Source organism: Aotus nancymaae, unplaced genomic scaffold (genome assembly GCF_030222135.1).
Source record: "Aotus nancymaae isolate 86718 unplaced genomic scaffold, 86718_ANA_hifiasm-v0.15.2.pri h1tg000059l, whole genome shotgun sequence".
Lineage (NCBI taxonomy): Eukaryota > Metazoa > Chordata > Mammalia > Primates > Aotidae > Aotus > Aotus nancymaae.
In genome coordinates this window covers 2,070,275-2,093,219 of record NW_026988473.1, presented here as the reverse complement: position 1 = coordinate 2,093,219, position 22,945 = coordinate 2,070,275, and the positions used below count along the sequence as shown (strand labels likewise).

The 22,945-nt window shown below is 54.4% G+C and overlaps 1 protein-coding gene across 2 annotated transcripts; it reads right to left on the bottom strand.

The window, feature by feature from the left end:
- Positions 1–10,472: 10,472 nt before the first annotated feature.
- Positions 10,473–14,821, bottom strand: CABP2 (calcium binding protein 2). Of its 2 annotated transcripts, none has more exons than XM_012453021.2 (7): positions 14,660–14,821; positions 13,922–14,096; positions 13,394–13,424; positions 12,494–12,628; positions 11,578–11,687; positions 11,320–11,467; positions 10,473–10,717 (listed from the first exon to the last, which is right to left on the bottom strand). In XM_012453021.2, exons 1-7 carry the CDS (start codon positions 14,713–14,715, stop codon positions 10,692–10,694), a joined length of 681 nt encoding a protein of 226 aa, XP_012308444.1. In that variant the 5' UTR covers positions 14,716–14,821; the 3' UTR covers positions 10,473–10,691. The 2 variants fall into 2 exon arrangements, with proteins under 2 accessions (XP_012308444.1, XP_012308445.1); XM_012453022.2 differs by having other exon boundaries at positions 13,926–14,096.
- Between the last annotated feature and the right edge of the window lie 8,124 nt (positions 14,822–22,945).

The window sequence follows — 22,945 nt, the reverse complement described above, 5'->3', positions numbered from 1 at the left end:
CGTGCACCTGTAATCCCAGCCACTCGGGAGGCTGAGGCAGGGGAATTGCTTGAACCAGGGAGTTGGAGGTTACAGTGAGCTGAGATCCCGCCACTGCACTCCAGCCTGGGAGACAGAACGAGACTCAGTATCAAAAAAAAGAAAGATGGAGTGGCTCTAGTCCACAGCCTCTGCCACTTCCACGTCTTAGACCTTCCTACTTTCTCCAGTGCCCATTATATCAGTCACTGAGGCCTTGACCTCCTGGGCTCAAGCAGTCCTCTTGCTTCAGCCTCCCGAAGTGCTGGGATTACAGGCAAGAGCCACTGGCCTAATTCCACAAACAAAACAAAATACCGGCTAGGCGCGGTGGTTCACGCCTGTAATCCCAGCACTTTGGGAGGTGGGCGGATCACAAGGTCAAGAGATCGAGACCATCTTGGCCAACACGGTGAAACCCCGTCTCTACTAAAAATACAGAAAAATTAGCCAAGCATAGCGGCGCATGCCTGTGGTCCTAGCTACTCGGGAGACTGAGGCGGAAGAATCGCTTGAAGCCAGGAGGCGGAGGTTGCAGTGAGCCGAGATTGTGCCACTGCATTCCAGCCTGGTGACAGAGCAAGACTCCATCTCATTAAAAAAAAAACATAGACTGGGTGGCTTCAACAATGAGCATTTCTTTTCTCCCGGATCTGGAGACTGCAAGTTTGAGATCAGGTTGCTAGCACCGTTGGTTTCTGGTGAGGGCTCTCTTCCTGGTTTGCAAATAGCCACCTTTTGGCTATGTTTTCATTTATTCTTGGTGCAGAGAGAAAGAACGAGCTTTCTGGTATCTCTTCTTATAAGTACTTAATCCTGGAAGCTGGGCAGGGAGGCACAAGGCTGTAATCTCAACTACTTGGGAGGCTCACAATGAAGACTTGCTTGAGCCCAGGACTTTGAGTCCAGCCTGGGCAACATAGTAAGACCCCCACATCTAAAACACACAAAAAAAGAGCCAGACTCGGTGGCTCACTCCTGTGATCCCAGCACATTGGGAAGCTGAGGTGGGAGGATTGCTTGAGCCCAGGAATTCAAAACCAGCCTGGGCAACATAGTTAGACCCTGTCTCTACAAAAAATACAAAAATTAGCCTGATATGGTGGCATGTGCCTGTAGTTACAGCTACTCTGGAGGCTGAGGTGGAAGGATTGCTTGAGCCCAGGAGATTGAGGCTGCAGTGAGCTGTGAATATGCAACTGCATTCCAGCCTGGGCAATAGAGCAAGACCCTGTCTCAAAAAAAGAAAAAAGAAAAAAAAAAAAAAGGACACTAATCCTATCAAATCAGAGCCCTACCCTTACGGCCTTTTTTTTTTTTTTTTTTTTTTTTTTGAGACAGAGTCTTGTTCTGTCACCCAGGCTGGAGTGCAATGGCAAGATCTTGGCTCACTGCAACCTTCTCCTTCTGGGTTCAAGTGATTCTCATGCCTCAGCCTCCTGAATAGCTGGGATTACAGGAGCCCATCACCACGCCGCTAATTTTTGCATTTTTAGTAGAGGTGGGGTTTCACCATGTTGGTCAGGCTGGTCTCAAACTCCTGACCTCATGATCTGCCCGCCTCAGCCTCCCAAAGTACTGGGATTACAGGCGTGAGCTACCATGCAAGGCCAACCTCATTTAAGCTTTTTTTTTACTTTTTTTGTTTTTTTTTGAGACAGTCTCACTTTTTCACCCAGGCTGGAGTGCAGTGGCGCAATCTCAGCTCACTGCAACCTCCACCTCCCAGGTTTAAGCAATTCTCCGCCTCAGCCTCCTTCATAGCTGGGATTACAGGCACTTGCCAGCACGCCCAGCTAATTTTTTGTGTTTTTTAGTGGAGACAGAGTTTCACCATCTTGGCCAGACTGGTCTCGAACTCCTGACCTTGTGATCTACCCACCTCAGTCTCCCAGAGTGCTGGGATTACAGGCGTGAGCCACCGGGCCCGGCTCATTTAACCTTAATTACTTCCTTAGCTGCCCATCTCATCTCCAAACACAGCCACACTAGGAGTTAGGGCTTCAGCATGTGAATTTTGGGGAGACACAAACATTTAGTCCATAACACCTATGTTTGGGGAAGGGGCTTGCTTGGGAGGTGCCAGTGGGGCTGAACCTTGTAGAGCAGTTTATTCATTCATTTATATTTATTTATTTTTGAGACAGAGTCTTACCCTGTCACTCTGTCAGCCTTGAGTGCAGTGGTGCAAACATGGCTCACTGTAGTTGCCTCCTGGGCTCAAGCAATCCTCCTGCCTCAGCCTCCCAAAGTGCTGGAATTACAGGTGGGAGCGACTGGCTTGGCCCTAACACAGTTTTAGGTGTCCTTCCTCCTTGGAGCAGTAGGCTGTGGCAGGAGGGGCACAGAGTTCTCTGAGGGAGGTAGGTGGTGACAGCTGTGGCCTGTCAGAGAGAGGACTCTGTCTACCTCAGGTGAAGATAGCACAGATTCCTTGGTACAACACTTCAGGGCGTCCCTCCTCCCAGCCCCCAGACCCAGAGCTCATCCCCTGGATTTTGGAGCCTTTCATCCTTGACGCTTCCAAATCAGAAGTTGAAAAGTGGGGCCCACTGGCTAAATTCAGCCCATAGAATGGGCTCTTGTTGGCTCGCCCAGTGAATGAAAACTTATTTTAGTGCCCAGCATTGTATCTCTGTACAGTCCTTTCAACTTTGCCGTATGTTTGAAAGTTTTAAATTTTGAGATGGTAGTCTGTTGCCCAGGCTGGAGTGCAGTGCCTTGATCTCTGCTTACTGCAACCTTTGCCCCCCTGGGATCAAGCGATTCTTGTGCCTCAGCCTCCCCAGTAGCTGGGACTACAGGCATGTGTCACCACACCTGGCTAATTTTTGTATTTTTAGTAGAGATGGGGTTTTGCCACGTTGGCCAGGCTAGTCTCGAACTCCTGACCTCAGGCCTGCCTTGGCCTCCCAGAGTGCTGGGATTACAGGCATGAGCCACCATGCCCAGCCAATTTATTTATTTATTTAGAGATAGAGTCTTGCTCTGTCACCCAGGCTAGAGTGCAGTGACACAATCTCAGCTCACTATAACCTCTGTCACCTGGGTTCAAGCGATTCTCCTGCCTCAGCCTCTTGAGTAGCTAGGACTACAGGCATGTACCACCACACCTAGCTAATTTTTGTATTTTTAGTTTCATCATGTTGGCCAAGTTGGTCTGGAACTTGTGACCTCAAGTAATCTGCCCACCTCGGCTTCCCACAGTGCTGGGATTACAGGCTTGGAGCCACCGTGCCTGGCCTGTTTGAAAAGTTTTACAATGAAATGTTGAAAAATGAATGGATGAACGAGAAGATACCACCACATTCTTGTTAGAACGGCTAAAATCCAGAAACTGACAATGTTCCATTGCTGGCAAGGGTGTGAGCAGCAGGGACTCACATCCACTGTTGGTGGGGGCGCAGAATGGTACAGCCACTTTGGAAGACCGTCTGGTGGCTTCTTCCAAAACCACACATAGACTTACTCTATCATCCAGCAGTTGTGTTCCTGGTTGTTGACCCAACCGATTTGAAAATGTATGACCACACAAAAACATGTGCATGTGAATATTTACAGAAGTTTGATAATCTCCAAAACTGGAAGCAACCGAGATGCCCTTCAAAAGGGGAATGGGGCCGGGCGTGGTGACTCATACCTGTAATCCCAGCACTTTGATAAGCCAAGGTGGGTGGATCACCTGAGGTCAGGAGTTCGAGACCAGTCTGATCAACATCGTGAAAACCCATCTCTACTAAAAATATAAAAATTAGCTGACTGTGATGGTGGGTGCCTGTAATCCCAGCTACTTGGGAGGCTGAGGCAGGAGAATCGCTTGAACTAGGGAGACAGAGGTTGCAGTAAGCCAAGATTACGCCACTGCACTGCAGCCTGGGTGACAAAGTGAGACTCTGTCTCAAAAAAAAAACGAACAAAAAAAACAAAGGTGAATGGATAAACAAACTGATGTGTCCGTACAGTGGAATATTATTGGGAATGAAAGGAAATCACCTATCTAGCCATGAAAAGACATTGCTAAATCTTAAATGTGTATTGCTAAGTGGAGGAAGCAGTCTGAAAAAGCTACATACTATATGATTCCAATTCTATGACATTCTGGAAAAGGGAAAACTACAGACGTTGAACAGACAACTGATAGCGGGGGATCTGGGGGTGGAGGGAGTGGAACTGAATAGGTGAAGCATAGCGGAGTGAAAGTCTTCTGTATGAGTAAACTTTTTTTTTTTTTTTAATGAGACAGAGTGTCACTCTGTTGCCCAGGCAGGAGTGCAGTGGTGTGATCTCAGCTCACTGCAACTTCCGCCACCCAGGTTCAAGAGATTCTTCTGCCTCTGCCTCTCCAGTAGCTGGAACTACAAGCATGTACCACCACGCCCAACTAATTTTCATATATATTTTTTTCAAGACGGAGTTTCACTGTTGTTGCCCAGGCTGGAGTGCAATGGCGTGATCTTGGCTCACCGCAACCTCTACCTTCTGTGTTCAGGCGATTCTTCTGCCTCAGCCTCCAGAGTAGCTTGGATTACAGGCGTGCACCACCACATCCAGCTAACTTTTGCATTTTTAGTAGAGACAGGGTTTCACCATGTTGGTCAGGCTGATCTGGAACTCCTGACCTCAAATGATCCATCTGCCCTGGCCTCCCAAAGTGCTAGGATTACAGATGTAAGCCGCCATACCTGGCCAATTTTTATATTTTTAATAGAGATGGGGTTTCACCATGTTGGCCAGGCTGGTCTCGAACTTCTGACTTCAGGTGGATCCACTCGCCTTGGCCTCCCAAAGTGCTGGGATTACAGGTGTGAGCCACCATGCCTGGCTGACTTGTGTTTTTGATTCAGGGTCTCGCTCTGTTGCCCAGGCTGGAGTGCAGTGGTGCAATCGTGGCTCACTGCATCGTCCAGCTCCTGGGCTCATGCAATCCTCCCTCCTTGACTTCCCAAAGTGCTGGGATTACAGGCGTAAGCCATAGTGCTGGGCTGAGTAAACTTTAATGTATGCAATTTTAAAAACTTCATCCTGGCAGTCAGTGGATCCCAGGATGGAATACAGAATGTGACCAGAGAAACTAGCTATATTACAAACGTATGTAACAACCTCACTGTAGAGGCTGTGGGAATAAGGTGCTGACCTAGAAATGAGGGAGTCTGTAAGTCTAAAGGCAGAAGGAACTGCATGGTGGCGTCTCACAGGAGGATAGGTTAACACTTCTAAAACCACCACACGTGTGCTGGAACCGAACAATTCAGTAAACAGAGGATGGATGATGGGGTCACTGTTGGAATGAGAAAGTAGAGATAAGCAAGTGGGAGGACTAGAATGATCCTTGTGGTAATGTACTGGAGTTGGAGGCATCAGCGTTAACTCATGTACAGCTTAACAGAGATTCAGTTGCTTACATACAGGAATATTTATAAACGTATATATACACAGAATAGCATGCATCTTCTGACACTATCAGCAGAGAAGACCTGGAAACAAGCATCCCCTTCCCACCCACACCTACTGGCAACAAGCAGCCTAGTGGAGTGCCCAGATCTTGGTTTCTTTTACTTTACTTTTTTTTTTTTGAGATGGAGGCCGCTCTGTCACCCAGGCTGGAGTGCAGTGGTGCTATCTCAGCTCACTGCAACCTCTGCCCGCGGGGTTCAAGCTATTCTCCTGCCTCAGCTTCCCTAGTAGCTGGGAAGTAGCTGGGATTATAGGTGCATGCCACCATGCCTGGCTAATTTTTTCTATTTTTAGTAGAGACAGGGTTTCACCATGTTGGTCAGGCTGGTCTCGAACTCCTAACCTCAAATGATTCACCTGCCTGGGCCTCCCAAAGTGCTGGGATTACAGGCATGAGCCACTGCACCCAGCTCCCCCTCCTTTTTTTTTTTTTTTATTAAAGAGAGACAGGGCTTTGCTCTGTTGCCTAGGCCGCGTTGTAGTGAACTTGGCACTATCCTGTTCACTGAAGCCTTGAACACCCAGGCTCAAGTGATCTTCCCACTTCAGCCTTCCAAGTAGCTGGAACTGCGGGCACACACTACTACACCTGGCTAATTTTTAAAATGTTTTTATAGAGATGGGGGTCTCATTATGTTGCCCAGGCTGATCTTGAACTCTGGGCTCAAGTGATCCTCCCACCTTGGCCTCCCAAAGTGTAGGAATTACAGGCATTAGGCACCATGCCCTCCCCCAGATCTTGGTGTCGAATACCATTCTCCAATAAAATGAACCAGAGCTCCTTGGAGAAATGACTGATTCTAGGACTTGAGCAGGAAATATACAAGATGATCCTGGAGCACCTTGTAGTGCCAAAATATAAAATGCGCTAAAAGCAAACAAATGTACACAATGATGGGGACACAAAGCCAGCTGAAAGACTCCCTATAGATGTCTCAATGAGTGAATGAATGACTCAGTTAATCATCTACTGAGATATCCTATTGGTTCTGTTTCTCTGTAGAACGCTGACTGATACATAGGGGAATCTGGGTATGCGGTATTTGGAAACCCTCTGTACTAGCTTCACAGTCATTCTGTAAGTCTACAACCCTTTTGTTGATTGATCGATTGATTCACATTTATTTATTTACTTATTTTGAGATGGAGTCTCACTCTGTTGCCCAGGCTGGAGTTCAGTGACACAATCTTGGCTCACTGAAACCTCTGCCTCCCAGGTTCAAGTGATTCTCCTGTCTCAGCCTCCTGAGTAGCTGGGATTACAGGTGCCCACCACCAGGCCTGGCTAATTTTTGAGATGGGGTTTCCCCATGTTGGCCAGGCTGGTCTCGAACTCCTGACCTCAGGTAATCTGCCTGCCTTGGCCTCCTAGGGTGCTGGGATTACAGTCATTAGCCACTGTGCCCAGCTCCTACAATCTTTTAAAATGAAATAGATGGAGGGAATATCTTGACCTGGGTGATGGTTACCTGGGTGCATGCACATGTAAAATTTGTTGAGCTGTGAGCTTAGGATTTATACACTCACTGAATGCATGTTATACTCAAAATACTTAAAGCACGAATCTGAATGTACAGCTTTTTTTTTTTTTTTTAACACAGAATCTCACTCTGTTGCCCAGGCTGGAGTACGGTGGCACGATGTTGGCTCACTGTTGCCTCCGCCTCCCGGGTTCAAGTGATTCTCCTGCCTCAGCTTCCCAAGTCATGAGATTACAGGCATGCACCACCATGGCTGGCTAATTTTTGTACTTTTAGTAGAGACGGGGTTTCACCATGTTGGCCAGGCTGATCTCGAACTCCCCAACTCAGGTGATCCGTCTGCCTCGGTGTCCCAAAGTGCTGGGATTACAGGCATGAGCCACCGTGCCCAGTCTAAATCAGAAGATCTTATAGCTTGGGGCTGCTCTGACTGGCAAGAGTCGGAGGAGTTGGGTAGTAGGTGCCCCCTATGGCAGGGGCAGGGGTCTGGACTCGCAGTAGTTTCGAGCCTGCCCGCTGTTCCTTCCCCAGCCCACTGCAGCCTCGATCTCACAGGCCCAAGTGATCTCCTGCCCCAGCTGCTGTCTGTTGGGAGGTGTGTGTGAGGTTTGGGGGAGCTGGGAGCACTTCTTTTGCCAGCAGACACACAGTGCCCCGATTCAGACCACCCCACAGCCACTCCCAGTTCTCCTGCCACAGAGCCTGCCAGGCTGAGGGCTGGGGAGGTGGTGGGAGGCTGGCCCTGAGTGGGGTTCTGATTTCCCTCTTCCTCATGGCCATCACTACCCCTCAGCCCCTGCGGCGGGGACAGACATCTTCTCAGAAGCAATACCATCTGTACCAGCCGTGAGGGTGGTGGAAGGGAGGGTGGGAGTGTGGATCCTGGCTCCCAGAGAAGCCACTGGGGCTGGGACAACTCATCCTCATCCCCAGGCCTGCCAGATTGGCAGGGGCGATCACCTAATTGAGGATTAAGGATTAATTGAACTCTGCTGGGAGAGTGATGCTCAGGCCACTGCAGCCAGCCCTGGCACCTCGGCAGCTGGGCTCCAGACCGTGCAGGGCACGTCCCAGGCCGCCTGCCTGCCTTGTCCCAGGGCCATCTTGCAGGTGCAATATGAGGACCTGCGCAGGCACTGGGAGCTCCCCAGTGACCCCTTGGTGACCAGGAAAGTCAGGGCTCGTATGCTTCCAACAGGCAGGAGCTGCAGATGAGGCCTGCGCCATAGCTAGAAGAGGCTGAGATCTGGCCTGGCCAGTCCTGACCCTGAGTCACCCTCCCTGGTCGGCGCTGTGGTTTTAGAGTCCTGGGCCTGGGTACAAGTCCCACCTTCCTTCGACCTGATTGTGTGTGGCTTTATGCCAGTCCCGTGTTCTCTTGGGGCCTCTGGTGCGGGCACAGCCATGGATTAAGCTGGGGGTAATGGAGAATCATGGCCCGGTCCTGAACAGGGGTGTGACAAAATGCAAGTGGCATTTTAGGAAGAATAACCTGGCAGTGTGTGGGGATAGAGGGCAGTGAGGCCACGTGACCTGTAGCAGGTCACTTGGACTTGGTGCTATTGTTTATGTTATTATTTTTATTTTTTTAAAATTTATTTATTTATTTATTTTTTTATTTATTTATTTATTTATTTATTTTTTTGAGACGGAGTTTCGCTCTTGTTACCCAGGCTGGAGTGCAATGGCGCGATCTTGGCTCACCACAACCTCCGCCTCCTGGGTTCAAGCAGTTCTCCTGCTTCAGCCTCCCGAGTAGCTGGGACTACAGGCGTGCGCCACCATGCCCAGCTAATTTTTGTATTTTTAGTAGAGACAGGGTTTCACCATGTTGACCAGGATGGTCTCTATCTCTTGATCTCGTGATCCACCCGTCTCGGCCTCCCAAAGTGCTGGGATTACAGGTGTGAGCCACCGCGCCCGGCCTATTTATTTTTTTAAAGACAAGGTTTCACCATATTGGCCAGGCTGGTCTCGAACTTCTGACCTCAGGTGATCCGCCCGCTTCAGCCTCCCAAAGTGCTGGGATTACAGGCATGAGCCACCGTGCCCGGCGTTATTATTATTTTTTTAGTTAAAAAAGTTTTTTAGAGGTAGAGTTTTGTTCTGTTGCCCAGGCTGGAGTGCAGTGGTGCAATCATATAGCTCACTGTAGCCTCCACCTCCTGGGTTTGAGTGATCCTCCCACCTCAGCCTCTCAAGTAGCTGGGACTACAGGCATGCACCACCACACCTGGCTAATTTTTATTTTTGTAGAGATGGGGTGTCACTGTGTTGCCCAGGTTGTTCTCAAATTCCTGGCCTCAGAGTGCTGGTATTGCATGCATGAGCCCTGCACTCTGCCCTTGTGCCGTGGCCTGGATGTTTGTGTCCCGTCTGAAATGCATGTTGAAACTCAGTACCCAGTGCAAGGACGGTAAGGGGTGGGACCTTCAGAAGATGATCAGGCCTCGAGGGCTCTGCCCTTACAGATGGGATTAGTGCCTTATAGAAGGACTGGGGGTGGCATTGGGATAAGGGAGTAGCCGGACCCTCCTGCCCTTCCTGCCTTTCTGCTACTCGAGGCGCCCTCTGGAGGAAGCAGCTCGAGGCACTGTCTTGGAAGCAGAGACCTGGCCCTCTCCAGACACCCAACTGCCCGCACCTTGACCTTGGACTCTCCAGCCTACATAACTGTGAGCTTGGTTTATAAAATACCAGTCTGAGGTATTTTGTTATAGCAGCAGGAATGGATGAGGGCACTCAGCCTGTCAATTTCTTCAATCTGGAAAATGGGGTCCTGAAGACTGGGGTATGCTACAAGTGTCCAGGGTCCTCCAGGAGGCGGGTGCTGAGATGCAGTTAGGAAGGAGGGTCACAGGGGAGGAAGCAGGACCCAGCAGGCCAGCCTCTGGTTCCACGCAGATCTGTCTGCCTTGGCTGTCCCAAAGGGAAGCTCAGAGCAAACATGGCCTCTTAGAGGGGCCTCGTGTCAGGCAGAAGTGTCCAGGTCCTGGTTCCCCACACTGTGCTCAGCCAGTGGCGTTGGGTGGTCCCTGGAGGAGTGAGGCGTCAGCCCAAAAGCTGCGGTGTCTCCTGAAGGGGCCAGCGGCTGGGCCCTTCTGCTGTCACTCACTCCTCTGAGTGGAACTGCACGTTCTTGAAGGGAGCGCTGAGCAGTGTGCCTCCAAGGCTGCTGCAGCAGTGAGATCACGCTTGGGAAGAGTCTTCCCAAGGCACTTTCTCCATGCTCGAATGTAATCACAGAGCTGGCAGGAGCTGTTCTCAGGATACGCGGCAGGAACTGGAGGCCAACACACGCCTGAGCTCCGGACAAGAAGGTTCTGTTTACTTCCAGGGATGTTTCCTGGCTTGCTCTCGGCTGGGTCCAGGACCCAGAGAGGAAGAGGAGAGGGTCCCCACCTCTGCGGAACCCATGATGGAAGGGGCTGTGATCCAAGAGGACAGCCCCAGGACTTGATTTTGGGGGCCAAATACTGGAGCCTCCAGGATGAGCACGTGAGAGGCAAAAGCCATCTTCCAGGCTTGGAGAAACTTCATCGTCAGAGAGACAGAGATGAGGCCGGGTGGCTTTATTGGAGGAGCTGTGGTCAGGGTGGAGGCAGGCAAGGGCAGTTCACACGGGTGGGATGGGGAGAGGAGGATCCCTGCTGGAGGCGACGGGCTTCGAGGGATGTGCTAGCAGGCAGAGGCTGTGGTCCTTGAGTCCTGTCTGCTGCCTCCAGCTTCCGTACAGGCTCAGCGAGACATCATTCGCACAAACTCTGCCAGGACAAAACCAAGGTTTTGGGTCTGCTCTCTGGACTGCACTAGGCCTTGGGGCAGATGGGAGTGTGGTTGAGGGGGAGGGTCTTCAAGGGCACCCCTGGATCTGATAGGGAATAGGCCCCAGGGCCAGGAAGAGGGGGCTTTGTCTCATGGGGGAAAGAACAAACAAACTCTTATAACGAAACTTCTTTTCCTTTTTGCTTTGACTGCTAGGAAGCTCAGGAGTAACTTTGGACTCTGCTTATGGGAATGTATTTCCACATAGTAATTTTCCTTGGCTTCTTATTGTTATTTAATCATTTTCCCCTTTATGGGAATGCAGCGTAGAGGAAGAGCTGGGTTCTGGATCAGGCTGCCCAGATTCAAATGTTGGCTCCATCTACTTGCTTTTGCTAAGTGCCTAGGCTTTCCTGAGAGTGGACTTTCTTCTGCCTATGGGGATGACAGTTCCTTCCTCTTGGGTTCTCTGTGATGGTTAACTAGGAGAGGACATAGGGGTGTGTGGCACAGGGTCTGGTGCACAGTGCTGGCGCTTGCTGTGCGGTTTCTTATCTGGAGGAGCCCTCCAGGGTGTGTTGCTAAGTGTGGCATCTGGTACCTTCGAAGTCGACCAGGCCGTCCCCATTGAGGTCCACGTCCTGGAGGATCTCGTCCACCTCCCGCTGGCTGAGGCGCTCCCCTAGCAGGGCCTTGAGGGCCACCCGGAGCTCGCCCACGCTGATGCAGCCGTCCCCGTTGGTGTCAAACTGTGGCGGCGTTGGTCGTGGTGTCGGGTCACTGACAGTCATTCACCCGCTCAGCCCCTCACTCTCGGCAGACACGCAGCCCCGCCCGCCCTCAGCCCCAGTGGCCGCACCTCCCGGAAGGCGTCCCGAAGCTCCCGGACGCCGATCATGTCTGCCGTCTCTGCCAGCAGCTTGGGGCCCATCAGCTCCACGAAGTCTTCAAAGTCCACTTTCCCGCCACCTGGGGGTCCCAACCCAGGGCATCAGAGACCCCTGCCCCACCCTCCTCTGCCCTCTGCCCTCCCTTTGTGAATGGATCCTTCCCTCTCTCTGTGCCCAAAGCCTGGGTCATCTGTATTTCCCAATGGAAATCGCCCTCCAAACAAGGCACAAATTTGGCCAAAAGTGAAAGGAAAACCACTCTCAAAACTTCTTCGGCGGAGGCGGGGGCTTAGGCCTGTAATCCCTGCACTTTGGGAAGCTGAGGCGGGTGGATCACCTGAGGTCAGGAGTTCGAGACCAGCCTGGACAAGATGGCAAGACCCCGTCTCTACTAAAAATACAAAAATTAGCCAACAGTGGTGGTGGGCACCTGTAATCCTAGCTACTCAGGAGGCCAAGGCAGGGGAATTGCTTGAACCCGGGAGGCGGAAGTTGCAGTGAGCTGAGATCACACCATTGCACTCCAGCCTCAGCAACAGAGCAAGACTCCATCTCAGTAAAAACTTCTTGGAGCTTTCCTTGATTTTCCTGAAGAGTTCAGCTGGGTTCACGTCCTGGCTCCAAGGAACTTGCTATGTGACCTTAAGACAAGTCACTTGACCATTCAGTTTCCTCATCTGCAAAATGAGGGTCTCAGTCCTTGCCATGCCCGCCTCCTAGAGGCTGGTGAGATTCTCCAGAGGCAAAGCCTGCCTTGAGAATGACCCAGGTCGTGGGCTCTGGGGACAGCCTGTGCAGCCACCTCTGTGCTTGGACTGCTTGGCTTCCTGGGTCTTGCTGGGGTATCTGGAGGACTGGGGATAGGGACAGGTTTGAGGCACATACTGATTTGCTGTGAGATCTCGATGAGCTCCATCTCGGTGGGCATGTAGCCCAGGGTCCGCATACAGGCCCCCAGCTCCCGGCAGCCAATGTAGCCGTCGCGGTCTCGGTCAAACTCCTGGAAGGCGACCTGCAGCTCTACCAGGCAGAGTGGGGTCAGTCCTTCCCCGCATCCCCCAGACCCTGGCCTGGACCAGCCTACTCTTCTCCCTTGGTCCAGTCATCTCTCCTTCTGAACATCAGATTCTCTTTGCTGCCTCAGGGCCTTAGCATGTGCTGTTCCTGTTACTTCTTTCAGCAGATACTTGAGGAGCATCTACCATGTGCCAAGCTCTGCTCTAGGCACCAGGGATACAGCAGTGAAAGTTTTCAAAACAGAAGAAAAAGAAAGTGGGGGAAACAAATGCTGACCTTTTGGAGATTTCCTCACTCTCCCCCTTCCTTTCTGGTTCTGTGTCACCTACTAAAGGAAGCTGGCCCTCTACGTGTGGCCTCCCCCGGCCTTTCGCTCCTTTCCTGGAGAGCACGTGCACCATTTGTCCTTGTAGCTGACTAACTGACGCTGGTCTCCAGAGGGCATGGGCCGGATCTATCTCGCGGGCCATGTTTCCAGCGCTCAGCCAGGGCCAGGCGCACAGTGAGCACCTGAAAGTGTCAGCTGAATGAACAAATGGGGCCCTGTCACCTGCCTGGTCAGTGAGACCAAGGAACTGACCACTGGGTGGGGTCTGTCATCCCCTCCCTGCTCAGTCTTGTCCCATTTCCCTGAACTGGTCCCCTGAAGCATTCCTGCTCCTACTTCCTCCTGGAAACACAGGCCCCCACCTGACGCCCCCCCACCCCGCGTCCCCACCCCATGCCCACCTCCCCTCCAGGGAACCAGTTCTTTCTCTAACCCTTTACCTTCAATCTCCTCGGGCCGCAGCTCCCGGTCCTGAAGGGGCACAGAGGGGTTAGAAATTCCCTGCTCCTGATGGCCACACCCTTCCTTCTTGCTTTTCAGGGGGCTCCCTACCCAACCCTGCCCCCAACACGCACATGTAGGGCCTGTGTCTATCTGACTGCTCAGCCCTGGTTCCCACCCAGTCCTGCTCACTGGCTTGGGCGACCGGGTGCCCCCTTCCCTGCTGCTGCCCAGGTGGCTCCTTGGGCCATCCCCACCTACTCCGTCACCCTCTTCTGGGGCAGGGGCTCCCTTTGCTGTGGTGGATCTGGGATTTGGGCAGAACCTCAGACATGGCCCCGCCAGCCTCAGTGTCACTGCTGATCTCTCTTCCGTTTCTGGAGTCATCGCTCTCTCCCCTCTCTGCACCCCCACCCCAGATCTGTGTGCCTTTGCTCTGATGTCCCCACTCAATCCTCTTCCCCCCAGCTCCAGGAGAGGCAAAGCGAGGGGCAAGGGCAGGCGGGCTGGTGGGCGGGTGGCCGTACATACGAGTTGGGTGGCGGCGATGCTGGGCCGCAGGAAGATGCAGGCAGGCCCCACCAGACTGTTGAGCACCGAGTAGCCCTGGACGCCCGGCCCGGGGCCCCTCTGCTCCTTGGGGCTGGAGCTGGGGCTGGGGCAGGAGCCCCTTGATGGGGAGCCGAGCCACTGCCAGGGGTCCTGCAGCAGAGCTGGGTGTGAGCCGGGGCAGTGGCCTCTGAGCTCCGGGCCTGCCAGCCCTCCCCGCTCCTCTCCCCAGCCGCTCCTGTCTTTGGAGCCCATCACGGGACAGTAGAGGAGGGGCTGGAGGGCAGAGGACCCTCACCCATGAACACTTCAGGTTGAAAGAGTCTCTCCTCTAACTGTTCTATTGGGCAAGGTGAGGACCAGAAAAGGCAAGGGACTTGGCCAAGGCCACTGAGAAAGCCAGCGGCAGAGCAGGACCTTGTGCCCAGCTCTGTCTCCCAGATGGAGGCTGGCTAGCAGGGAGTGGGATCTGCAGCTGGGACGGGGCAGCTGGGCGGGCAGCTGGGGGACCTGGTGAGCCTGGCATGGGAGACCCAGCGGTCTGTGGAAGCCAAGATCAGGATGTCAGAGGCTATGGCTTCCAGAAAAAAATCTCCACCTGGGGCAGTGGGCAGCCCCCAACCCTGCCCGGCCCTCACAGGGCTCTGCCCATCCCTTCTGACCCTCAGGGTCCATCCTGGCCTCCTGGCCTGGGCTTCTCCCCTGACCCCTCCTACCTTAGGCCCCTGGTGCCGGGGCCGCTTGGCACAGTTCCCCATGGGCTCTGAACCATGCCAGGCCTGGAACCCCGGGGTTGGCCTGGGCTGGGCCTCGGCGGATGCTGCTGCCCTCGGACTCCTGCCAGCCCCCAGCTGCTCCCAGTGAGAGCCTGGAGTACTGCCGGGGATTTTCCCGGGGTTTTGTGGGGAAGATCAGGGGCGGGTGGGCAGGCGGGGGACCTGGGCCCGGGGCTTGGGTCCTAATCCGGGATTATCTTTGAGCGTCTCCGCTGCTGAGGGGGGCCACTTGAGCCCAAGGCCCCCTGGAGAGTGCAGCCTCCCGAGACTGCCTCCCGAGGGTCTTCCAGACACCCCTTCTCCAGCACCTCCCCCTACTCCTGCCTCTAATCTCTCCCAATCAGTGGAGATTTAATGTCTTCGGAAGCAGGGCCTGGGTCCCAGGAGGAGGGAGGCAGGCCCGCAGTGTGCCAGGGTGGGCTGGGCCCTCCGAATGGCACAGATTCTGGTTGGTATAGACACGCAGACCCTCCCACACTGCCTCCCAGAGGGAGGCAGCCACTCGGCCCAGCCCAGGAAGCCCCTGCCTCTCCCTGCAGGACCCCAGCTGTGCCCTGGGCTCCTCACTTGCTTGCCCTTGGCACCCCCTGCCTGGACTGGTGCCCTGCCCTTGGGTGAGGAGCAGAAGGGAACCGACTTGGTGCTGTGGGCAGCAGCAGGTCTCGGCGTGAGCAGAGGTGGGGAAGGGGAGCCACCCCAGACCTGCCGACCTGAGAGACCCCCCCAGTTGGCCTGTGCCTCCAGGTCCCCTCCCTAGACTGAGTCCTGGGTCTGTCCTCTGGGGCCCCCAGTTGGGGTGTGCGGTCCCTGCTGTTCGCTTCTGGTCCCCTCACCCCCTGCCCGCATTACCTGCCCATAGGCTGCCTGCACCTGGGCCTCGAGCTCCTGGAGGAGCGCCCGTCGCCGGGTAGCTGCTGGGCTGCCAAGGGCCTGGCTGGTTTCTGGAGTGCCCCTGGAGGGGCTGGGGTCCCCCGTGGGGAGGCTGCCATCTGTTGGGCCCTGGGGCTGGGCCATGGAGACGAGGGCGTGGCACCTCCTCCTGGCTGGGGGACACTGTCCCTGTCTGGCCTTCCCAGTCCTGTGGGAGAGTGGCCTGGTGGGTGGCCGCAGGTGTGGCCCGGGTCCCTGCTTTTCTTCTTTCCGTCCCTTCCTCCACAAGCTGGGAGATCCCTGTGTCCCCAGAGTCTCATATCCTCCCTGGCTCCATGTGGCCCCTCGCGCGGCCCTGCCAGCCTGGTGAAGCCTCATGCTGGCCACAGACTGTGCCGAGGGCTCCTCCTGATGGTCCTTGCGGCCCTGGCGGGTGGCCCTCCCGCCTGCCTTCGGCCTCCTCCCCGCAGCGTTCGGCCTCCATCTCTCTGGCTCACGACCCCCCTGCCCATTATCCCACACACTTTCCTTGCTCAGTTTCCATCTCACCCTTACCCCTTTCTGCCCCTCTGTCTCTGTGTCTGCTTCACCTGCAGCCCCGTCTCCATCCCCTCTGCCTGCCGCTGTGTCTCTGTCTGGGTCCAGCGGTGTCTCTGCCATCTCTGACCCACCCAGCCCATCTCTCTGCTGGCTCCTTCCCCATGTTGTCCCAAGGCCCTTTCTCGCATTGGTCCATCTTTCTGTCTATCCTTCTGCTCTGCTCTTCCTAGTCTCCCCACCATCCTGTTCCCAGGAGAGCTCCAGAATTCTGGAAAGGCCTCTCCCACTTCCCCAGCCCAGAGCCCCAGGGTACCTCTGTGCTGGCCACCTCCCTCCCTCCCTCCTCCCCAGGGTCCCTCTGTGCTCCCCCCTCCCTCTCTTTCTCTTCCCCAGGTCCCTCTGTGCTCCCCCTCCCTCTCTCCCTCCTCCCCAGAGTCCCTCTGTGCTCCCCTTCCCTCTCTTCCTCCTCCTCAGGGTCCCTCTGTGCTCCCCTTCCCTCTCTCCCTCCTCCCCAGAGTCCCTCTGTGCTCCCCCTTCCCTCTCTTCCTCCTCCTCAGGGTCCCTCTGTGCTCCCCCTCCCTCTCTCCCTCCTCCCCAGAGTCCCTCTGTGCTCCCCCTTCCCTCTCTTCCTCCTCCCCAGGGTCCCTCTGTGCTCCCCCTTCCTTTCTCTCTCCTTCCCAGGGTCCCTCTGTGCTCCCCCTTCCCTCTCTTCCTCCTCCTCAGGGTCCCACTGTGCTCCCCCCTCCCTCCTCCCCAGGGTCCCTCTGTGCTCCCCCTTCCCTCTCTCCCTCCTCCCCAGGGTCCCTCTGTGCTCCCCCTCCCTCTCTCCCTCCCCCCCAGGGTCCCTCTGTGCTCCCCCTTCCCTCTCTTCCTCCTCCTCAGGGTCCCTCTGTGCTCCCCCTTCCCTCTCTTCCTCCTCCCCAGGGTCCCTCTGTGCTCCCCCTTCCCTCTCTTCCTCCTCTTCAGGGTCCCACTGTGCTCCCCCCTCCCTCCTCCCCAGGGTCCCTCTGTGCTCCCCCTTCCCTTTCTTCCTCCTCCTCAGGGTCCCACTTTGCTCCCCCCCCTCCTCCCCAGGGTCCCTCTGTGCTCCCCCTCCCTCTCTTTCTACTCCCCAGGTCCCTCTGTGCTCCTCCTCCCTCTCTCTCTCCTCCCCAGGTCCCTCTGTGCTCCCCCCTCCCTCTCTTTCTCCTCCCCAGGTCCCTCTGTGCTCCCCCTCCCTCTCTCTCTCTCCTCCCCAGGTCCCTCTGTGCTCCCCCTCCCTCTCTTTCTCCTCCCCAGGTCCCTCTGTGCTCCCCCTCCCTCTCTTTCTCCTCCCCAGGGTCCCTCTGTGTTCCCCCCTCCCTCTCTCTCTCCTCCCCAGGTCCCTCCGTGCTCCCCTTCCCTCTGTCTCTCCTCCCCAGGGTCCCTCTGTGCTCCCCCTCCCTCTCTCCTTCCTCCCCAGGGCCCCTCTGTGCTCCCCCTCCCTCTCTCCCTCCTCCCCAGGGTCCCTCTGTGCTCCCTCTTCCCTTTCTCCCTCCTCCCCAGCGTCCCTCTGTGCTCCCCCTTGCCTCTCTTCCTCCTCCTCAGGGTCCCTCTGTGCTCCCCCTCCCTCTCTTGCTTCCCCTCCCTCTCTTCCTCCTCCTCAGGGTCCCTCTGTGCTCCCCTTCCCTCTCTTCCTCCTCGTCAGGGTCCCACTGTGCTCTCCCCCTCCCTCCTCCCCAGGGTCCCTCTGTGCTCCCCCTTCCCTCTCTTCCTCCTCCTCAGGGTCCCTCTGTGCTCCCCCTTCCCTCTCTTCCTCCTCCTCAGGGTCCCTCTGTGCTCCCCCTCCATCTCTCCCTCCCCCCCAGGGTCCCTCTGTGCTCCCCCTTCCCTCTCTTCCTCCTCCTCAGGGTCCCTCTGTGCTCCCCTTCCCTCTCTTCCTCCTCCCCAGGGTTCCTCTGTGCTCCCCCCCCTCTTCCTCCTCCTCAGGGTCCCTCTGTGCTCCCCCTCCCTCTCTCCCTCTTCCCCAGGGTCCCTCTGTGCTCCCCCTCCCTCTCTCCCTCCTCCCCAGGGTCCCTCTGTGCTCCCCCTCCCTCTCTTCCTCCTCCTCAGGGTCCCTCTGTGCTCCCCCTCCCTCTCTCCCTCCTCCCCAGGGTCCCTCTGTGCTCCCCCTTCCCTCTCTTCCTCCTCAGGGTCCCTCTGTGCTCCCCCTCCCTCTCTTCCTCCTCCCCAGGGTCCCTCTGTGCTCCCCCTCCCTCTCTTCCTCCTCCTCAGGGTCCCTCTGCACTGCCCACCTCCCTGCCTCCTGCCAGGACCTCCACCTGGTCCTGCTGACCTTCAGTCTCTTGCTTCTCAAGGAAAAGGGGTGAGGGTGGGCCAGGCAGCCCCTTCTGCCCTCCCAGGCTTCCTTGCCATGCCCTCAGCCCACTCACCACCCAGCTGCCTGCTCTTCAACTCCCAGAATGAGGTCATTGTCCTACCCCAGCTCCATTCCAGGCGCCTCATGATTTATTCACCTGCCCCCCACACTGGCCTTTGTCCAAGGGAACTAGATCCTACCAGGTGCTGCCACCTGAGCTGGTAGCTCTGGCTTCTTTCGGCCGCACGCAGCCATCCACTCATGTATTCCCTCAGCAAATAGCTGAGGCTGGCTGGGTCAGCTGCTGGGGCTATGTCACAGGCCCCGTCTGCCCAGAGAAGCCCACTCTCAAGCACATCTAAGCAGGAAAAGAGCCACCAGACAGTCTCCAAGTGCTTTTGGTCATTGGCCCAGCCATCAGGGAGGCTTCATGGAGGAGGTGAGGGAGAAGGCAACGCTGTAGGCATTGCATGTTCACGTTTAACCTTACCTGGCCCTGGGTGAGAGCCAGTGTCCCTGGCAGGGATCAGCCTTGAACTTGGAGTGCCCCAGGAGCTGGAACCTGGCAGGGCGTGTTGGACGGAGACCCTTTGGAGGCAGGAAAGAGTTAGTGGCCTCTGGAGAGGGTATGGGTGGCAGGAGGTCAGAGAAAATTTTAGAGAGGCTGAATCTGCAGCAAATGTTTGTCCAGCACATGCTCTGTGCCTTCCTGGGCGCTGGAACCAGTCCTTGCCTCCTGGAATCCTTCATTTGCTGGGAGATGAACACCCAGCAAACCAGAATGACAAGGGCTGGGGAGGTGCAGGAAGGGCCGACAGGTGTCAGGAGGGAGGCCTCGGCCAGGCGAGGTGGCTCATGCCTGTAATCCCAGCACTGTGGGATGCCAAAACTCCGTTTGAGGTCAGGAGTTTGAGACCAGCCTGGCCAACATGGCGAAAAGCTGTCTCTACTACAAATACAAAAATTAGCTGGCGTGTCTGGGGCATGTCTGTAATTCCAGCTACTCGGGAGGCTGAGGCATGAGAATCACTTGCACCTGGGAGGCAAAGGTTGCAGTGAGCCGAGATCGCACCACTGCTCTCCAGCCTGGATGACAGAATGAGACTTTTGTCTCAAAACAAAAAACAAACAAACAAACAAATGAAACTGACATGCTAGCCAAGAGCAGAGGATGATGGGAATGGCTGAGCACAGGGAGGGGATAGCCACACAGGCAGAGGAAAGCCTCCACGTGTGAGGACAGGCCGGGGTTGAGCGGTGAGTGGAAAGGCTGGTTGTGATCATTCCCGTTGCCTCAGCCTTCAGGTCCTTCAGCTCTACCTCTCCACATGGAGAGCAGGAACACCCTGTTACTGCCTCCCAGACAGTAAGGTCTCTGAAAACACTCCTCGGAGACAGGAATTCTCCTCTGCAAGGCCGTAGAAAGGGCCGGCAGACCTGGGTTCGCCCATGCACACACGGTGTCACCCTGGGAAAGGTGTATCACCTCCTTGAGCCTGTTTCCTTATCTGAAAAGTGGAGGCTGACCTAGCATCTGCCTCCCAGTGCCATTGTGGAAATTAGATGGCAGGACCTGGCAGGTTCCTGGCACACAGGAAGGTGCAGAACATAGTGGGCACTGCATGTGATGAATGATTCCATGTCTAAATAACCATCTTCAAAAGTGGGGACTGGTGAGAAACGTGTGTCCCAAAGTATCGTCCAAAACAGTGGGGTCTGTAACTGCTCAGAGTATAGGGGTAAAGAGTTTTCAATCGGGGTGCAAAGGCCTTGTGTCTAAGTGGAGGCGAAAGCCTGGCTTCGAAATCCCCCCCGGCTTGTGTTCAATGAGCAGCATCCTGGAGCATTCGTCTTGGTGCCCTCATCTTGCCCACTGTGTCTTACTCAAGCTGGGGTTCTGGCTGCAATGTCCAGGATGGGCGGATCAGGGGTTTGAATAATGGGTAGACAGAGGGATGGATGGGTAGAAGGATGGTTGTTTGGGTAAAATGGATGGTTGGGTGGATGGGTGGAATCTGATGAACTGGTATGTAAATGGACAGATCGCTGGACAGGAGGATGGATAGTTGGGTTGGTGGATGAGAAGTTGGATGGATGGACAGGTGGGTGGGCGGCTGGCTGGAAGGATGGGTAGGTGATTTGATGGGCTGGTGATGCAATGGTTGGTAAATGGATGGATGGTTGCATAGATAGTTTGTTGGGTAGACGGTTGGATAGATAGATGGATGAATGGAAGATGGATGGATAGACAGGTGGCCAATGATTGCCTGGGTAAATGGGTAGTTGGATGAATGGGTGGATAAATGGATAGGTGAATATCTTGATGGACTGCTGTTGAATGTTTGGTGGATGGATGGATGGATGACTGGGTAGATGAGGCTTTAGATGGATAGAGAGATAGATGGAAGTAGATAGACTGCTGGGAGGATGGACTGCTGGTGAAGGTTTGTGTGTGTGTGTGTGTGTGTGTGTGTGTGCGTGCACACGTGTGTTTTGAGACAGGATCTCTGTCGCCCAGGCTTCAGTACGGTGGCACAGTCATGGCTAATGGCTTACTACAGCCTTGACCTCCTGGGCTCAAGCAATCTTTCTCTCAGCCTTTTGAGTAGCTGGCACTACAGGCATGTGGCACCATGGCCAGCCATATTTTTTTGTATTTATTGCAGAGATGACATCTTGCTATGCTGCCCAGGCTAGTCTTGAATTCCTGGCCTCAAGCGATCCTCCTGCCATGGCCTCCCAAACTGTTCGGATTACAGGCATGAGCCATGGCTCCTGGCAAGGGTCCTATATTCTTCATTACAAGAGTTCATTAGGGTACGGACTACATCCTGCCTACTTTGGTGTCTCTCTTGGTGTCTAGCTGATTCATTGCCTGGCACATACTAATCAATGCATTAATGAAGACTTGTGTCTGTCTCCTTCCGCTCTTAACTGTGATTCCTCTAATGGCAAAGATGAGGGCTTCTTCTCACCTGTCTTCCCCACAAGTCGAACCTAGAGCTTGGTACCTGGTAAGCACCTCAAACAGAACCATGTTGAGATGCTACTTCATAACCACCAGGATAATTAATGTAAAAAAGACGGACGCTAACCACCCTGGGTCAGGATGTGGAGACACTGGAACGCTCAGACTCTGCTGATGGGATTATAAAATGGTGCAGCCACTTTGGAAAGGACTTTGGCAATTCCTCAAAATGAGTTATCACATGACCCAGCAATTCCACTCCTAGGTATATCAGTCAAGGGAATTGAAAACATAAGTTTGGGGCCAGGCAAACATAAGTTTGGCTCATGCCTGTGGTCTCAGTACTTTGGGAGGCCAAGGCAGGAGGATCACTTGAGGCCAGGAGTTCAATGCCAGCTTGGGCAATAAAGGGAGACCCTGTCTTTACAATAAATTTAAAAATTAGCCGGGCACAGCGATGAGTACCTCTGTAGTCCCAGCTACTCAGGAGCTGTACTCCAGCCTGAGTGACAGAGCAAGACCCTGTCTCCAAAAAACCAAAGCAAACTAAAACAAAAACTGCTACAAGTTCACACAAAACCTTCTACAGAAATGTTCATAAAAGCGTCATTCATAGTAGACCCAAAGGTGAACAACCTAAATGTCCATCAACTATGAATGAGTAAAGGCCGGGCGCGGAGACTCACACCTGGGAGACTGAGGTCAGAGGTTCGAGACAGCCCGGTCAACATGGTGAAATCCCATCTCTACTAAAATTACAAAAATTAGCCAGGCGTGGTGGCATGCACCTGTAGTCCCAGCTACTCGGGAGGCTGAGGCAGGAGAATTGCTTGAACCCAGGAGGTAGAGGTTGCAGTGAGCGGAGATCACGTCACTGAACTCCAGCCTGGGTGACAGAGCAAGACTCCGTATCAAAAAAACGAAACAAAACAAAACAAAAAACCCACACACAAAAAACGCAAAGTATGAATGAGTAAACAAAGGCAGTCCATCACTGCAGTGGAACGTTACTTGGCCATAAAAAGAAGTGAAGTGCTGACTTCTGCACTGCATAGACGAACCTTGAAAACGGTATGCTAAGTGACAAATACAGACACAAAAGGACAAATACTGTGTGACTTCGTTTACATGAAATGTCCAGCATAGGCAAATCCATAGTGACAGAAAGTGGATTAGTGGTTGCGAGGGGCTGGGGGGAGGAGGGACGGAGGGACTGCTAATGGGCATGGGGGATCTTTTTGGCCCGATGAACATGTTCTGGAATTAGATAGGGTGATGAGTGCACAACACTAAATTTATGAAAAACCACAGAATCTAGGCTTTGTAAGGGTGAATCTTATATAACAATAAAGCTGTTTAGGCTGGACACGGTGATTCACGCCTGTAATCCCAGCACTTTGGAAGGCCAGGGTGGGCGGATCATTTGAGCTTAGGAGTTCAAGACCAGCCTGGGCAACATGCTGAAACCCCGTCTCTACTAAAAACACAAAAATTAGCTGGGCATGGTGACATGTGCTCGTAGCCCCAGCTA

Coding starts and splice junctions, on each gene's coding strand:
- CABP2 (XM_012453021.2), bottom strand. CDS start 14,715: ATGGTTCAGAGCCCATGGGGAACTGTGCCAAGCGGCCCCGGCACCAGG. Junction 14,097..14,659: donor CCCGGCACCAGGGGCCTAAG/GTAGGAGGGGTC, acceptor GCTCTGCTGCAG/GACCCCTGGCAGTGGCTCGG. Junction 12,629..13,393: donor GCGGCCCGAGGAGATTGAAG/GTAAAGGGTTAG, acceptor TCTGCCTGGTAG/AGCTGCAGGTCGCCTTCCAG.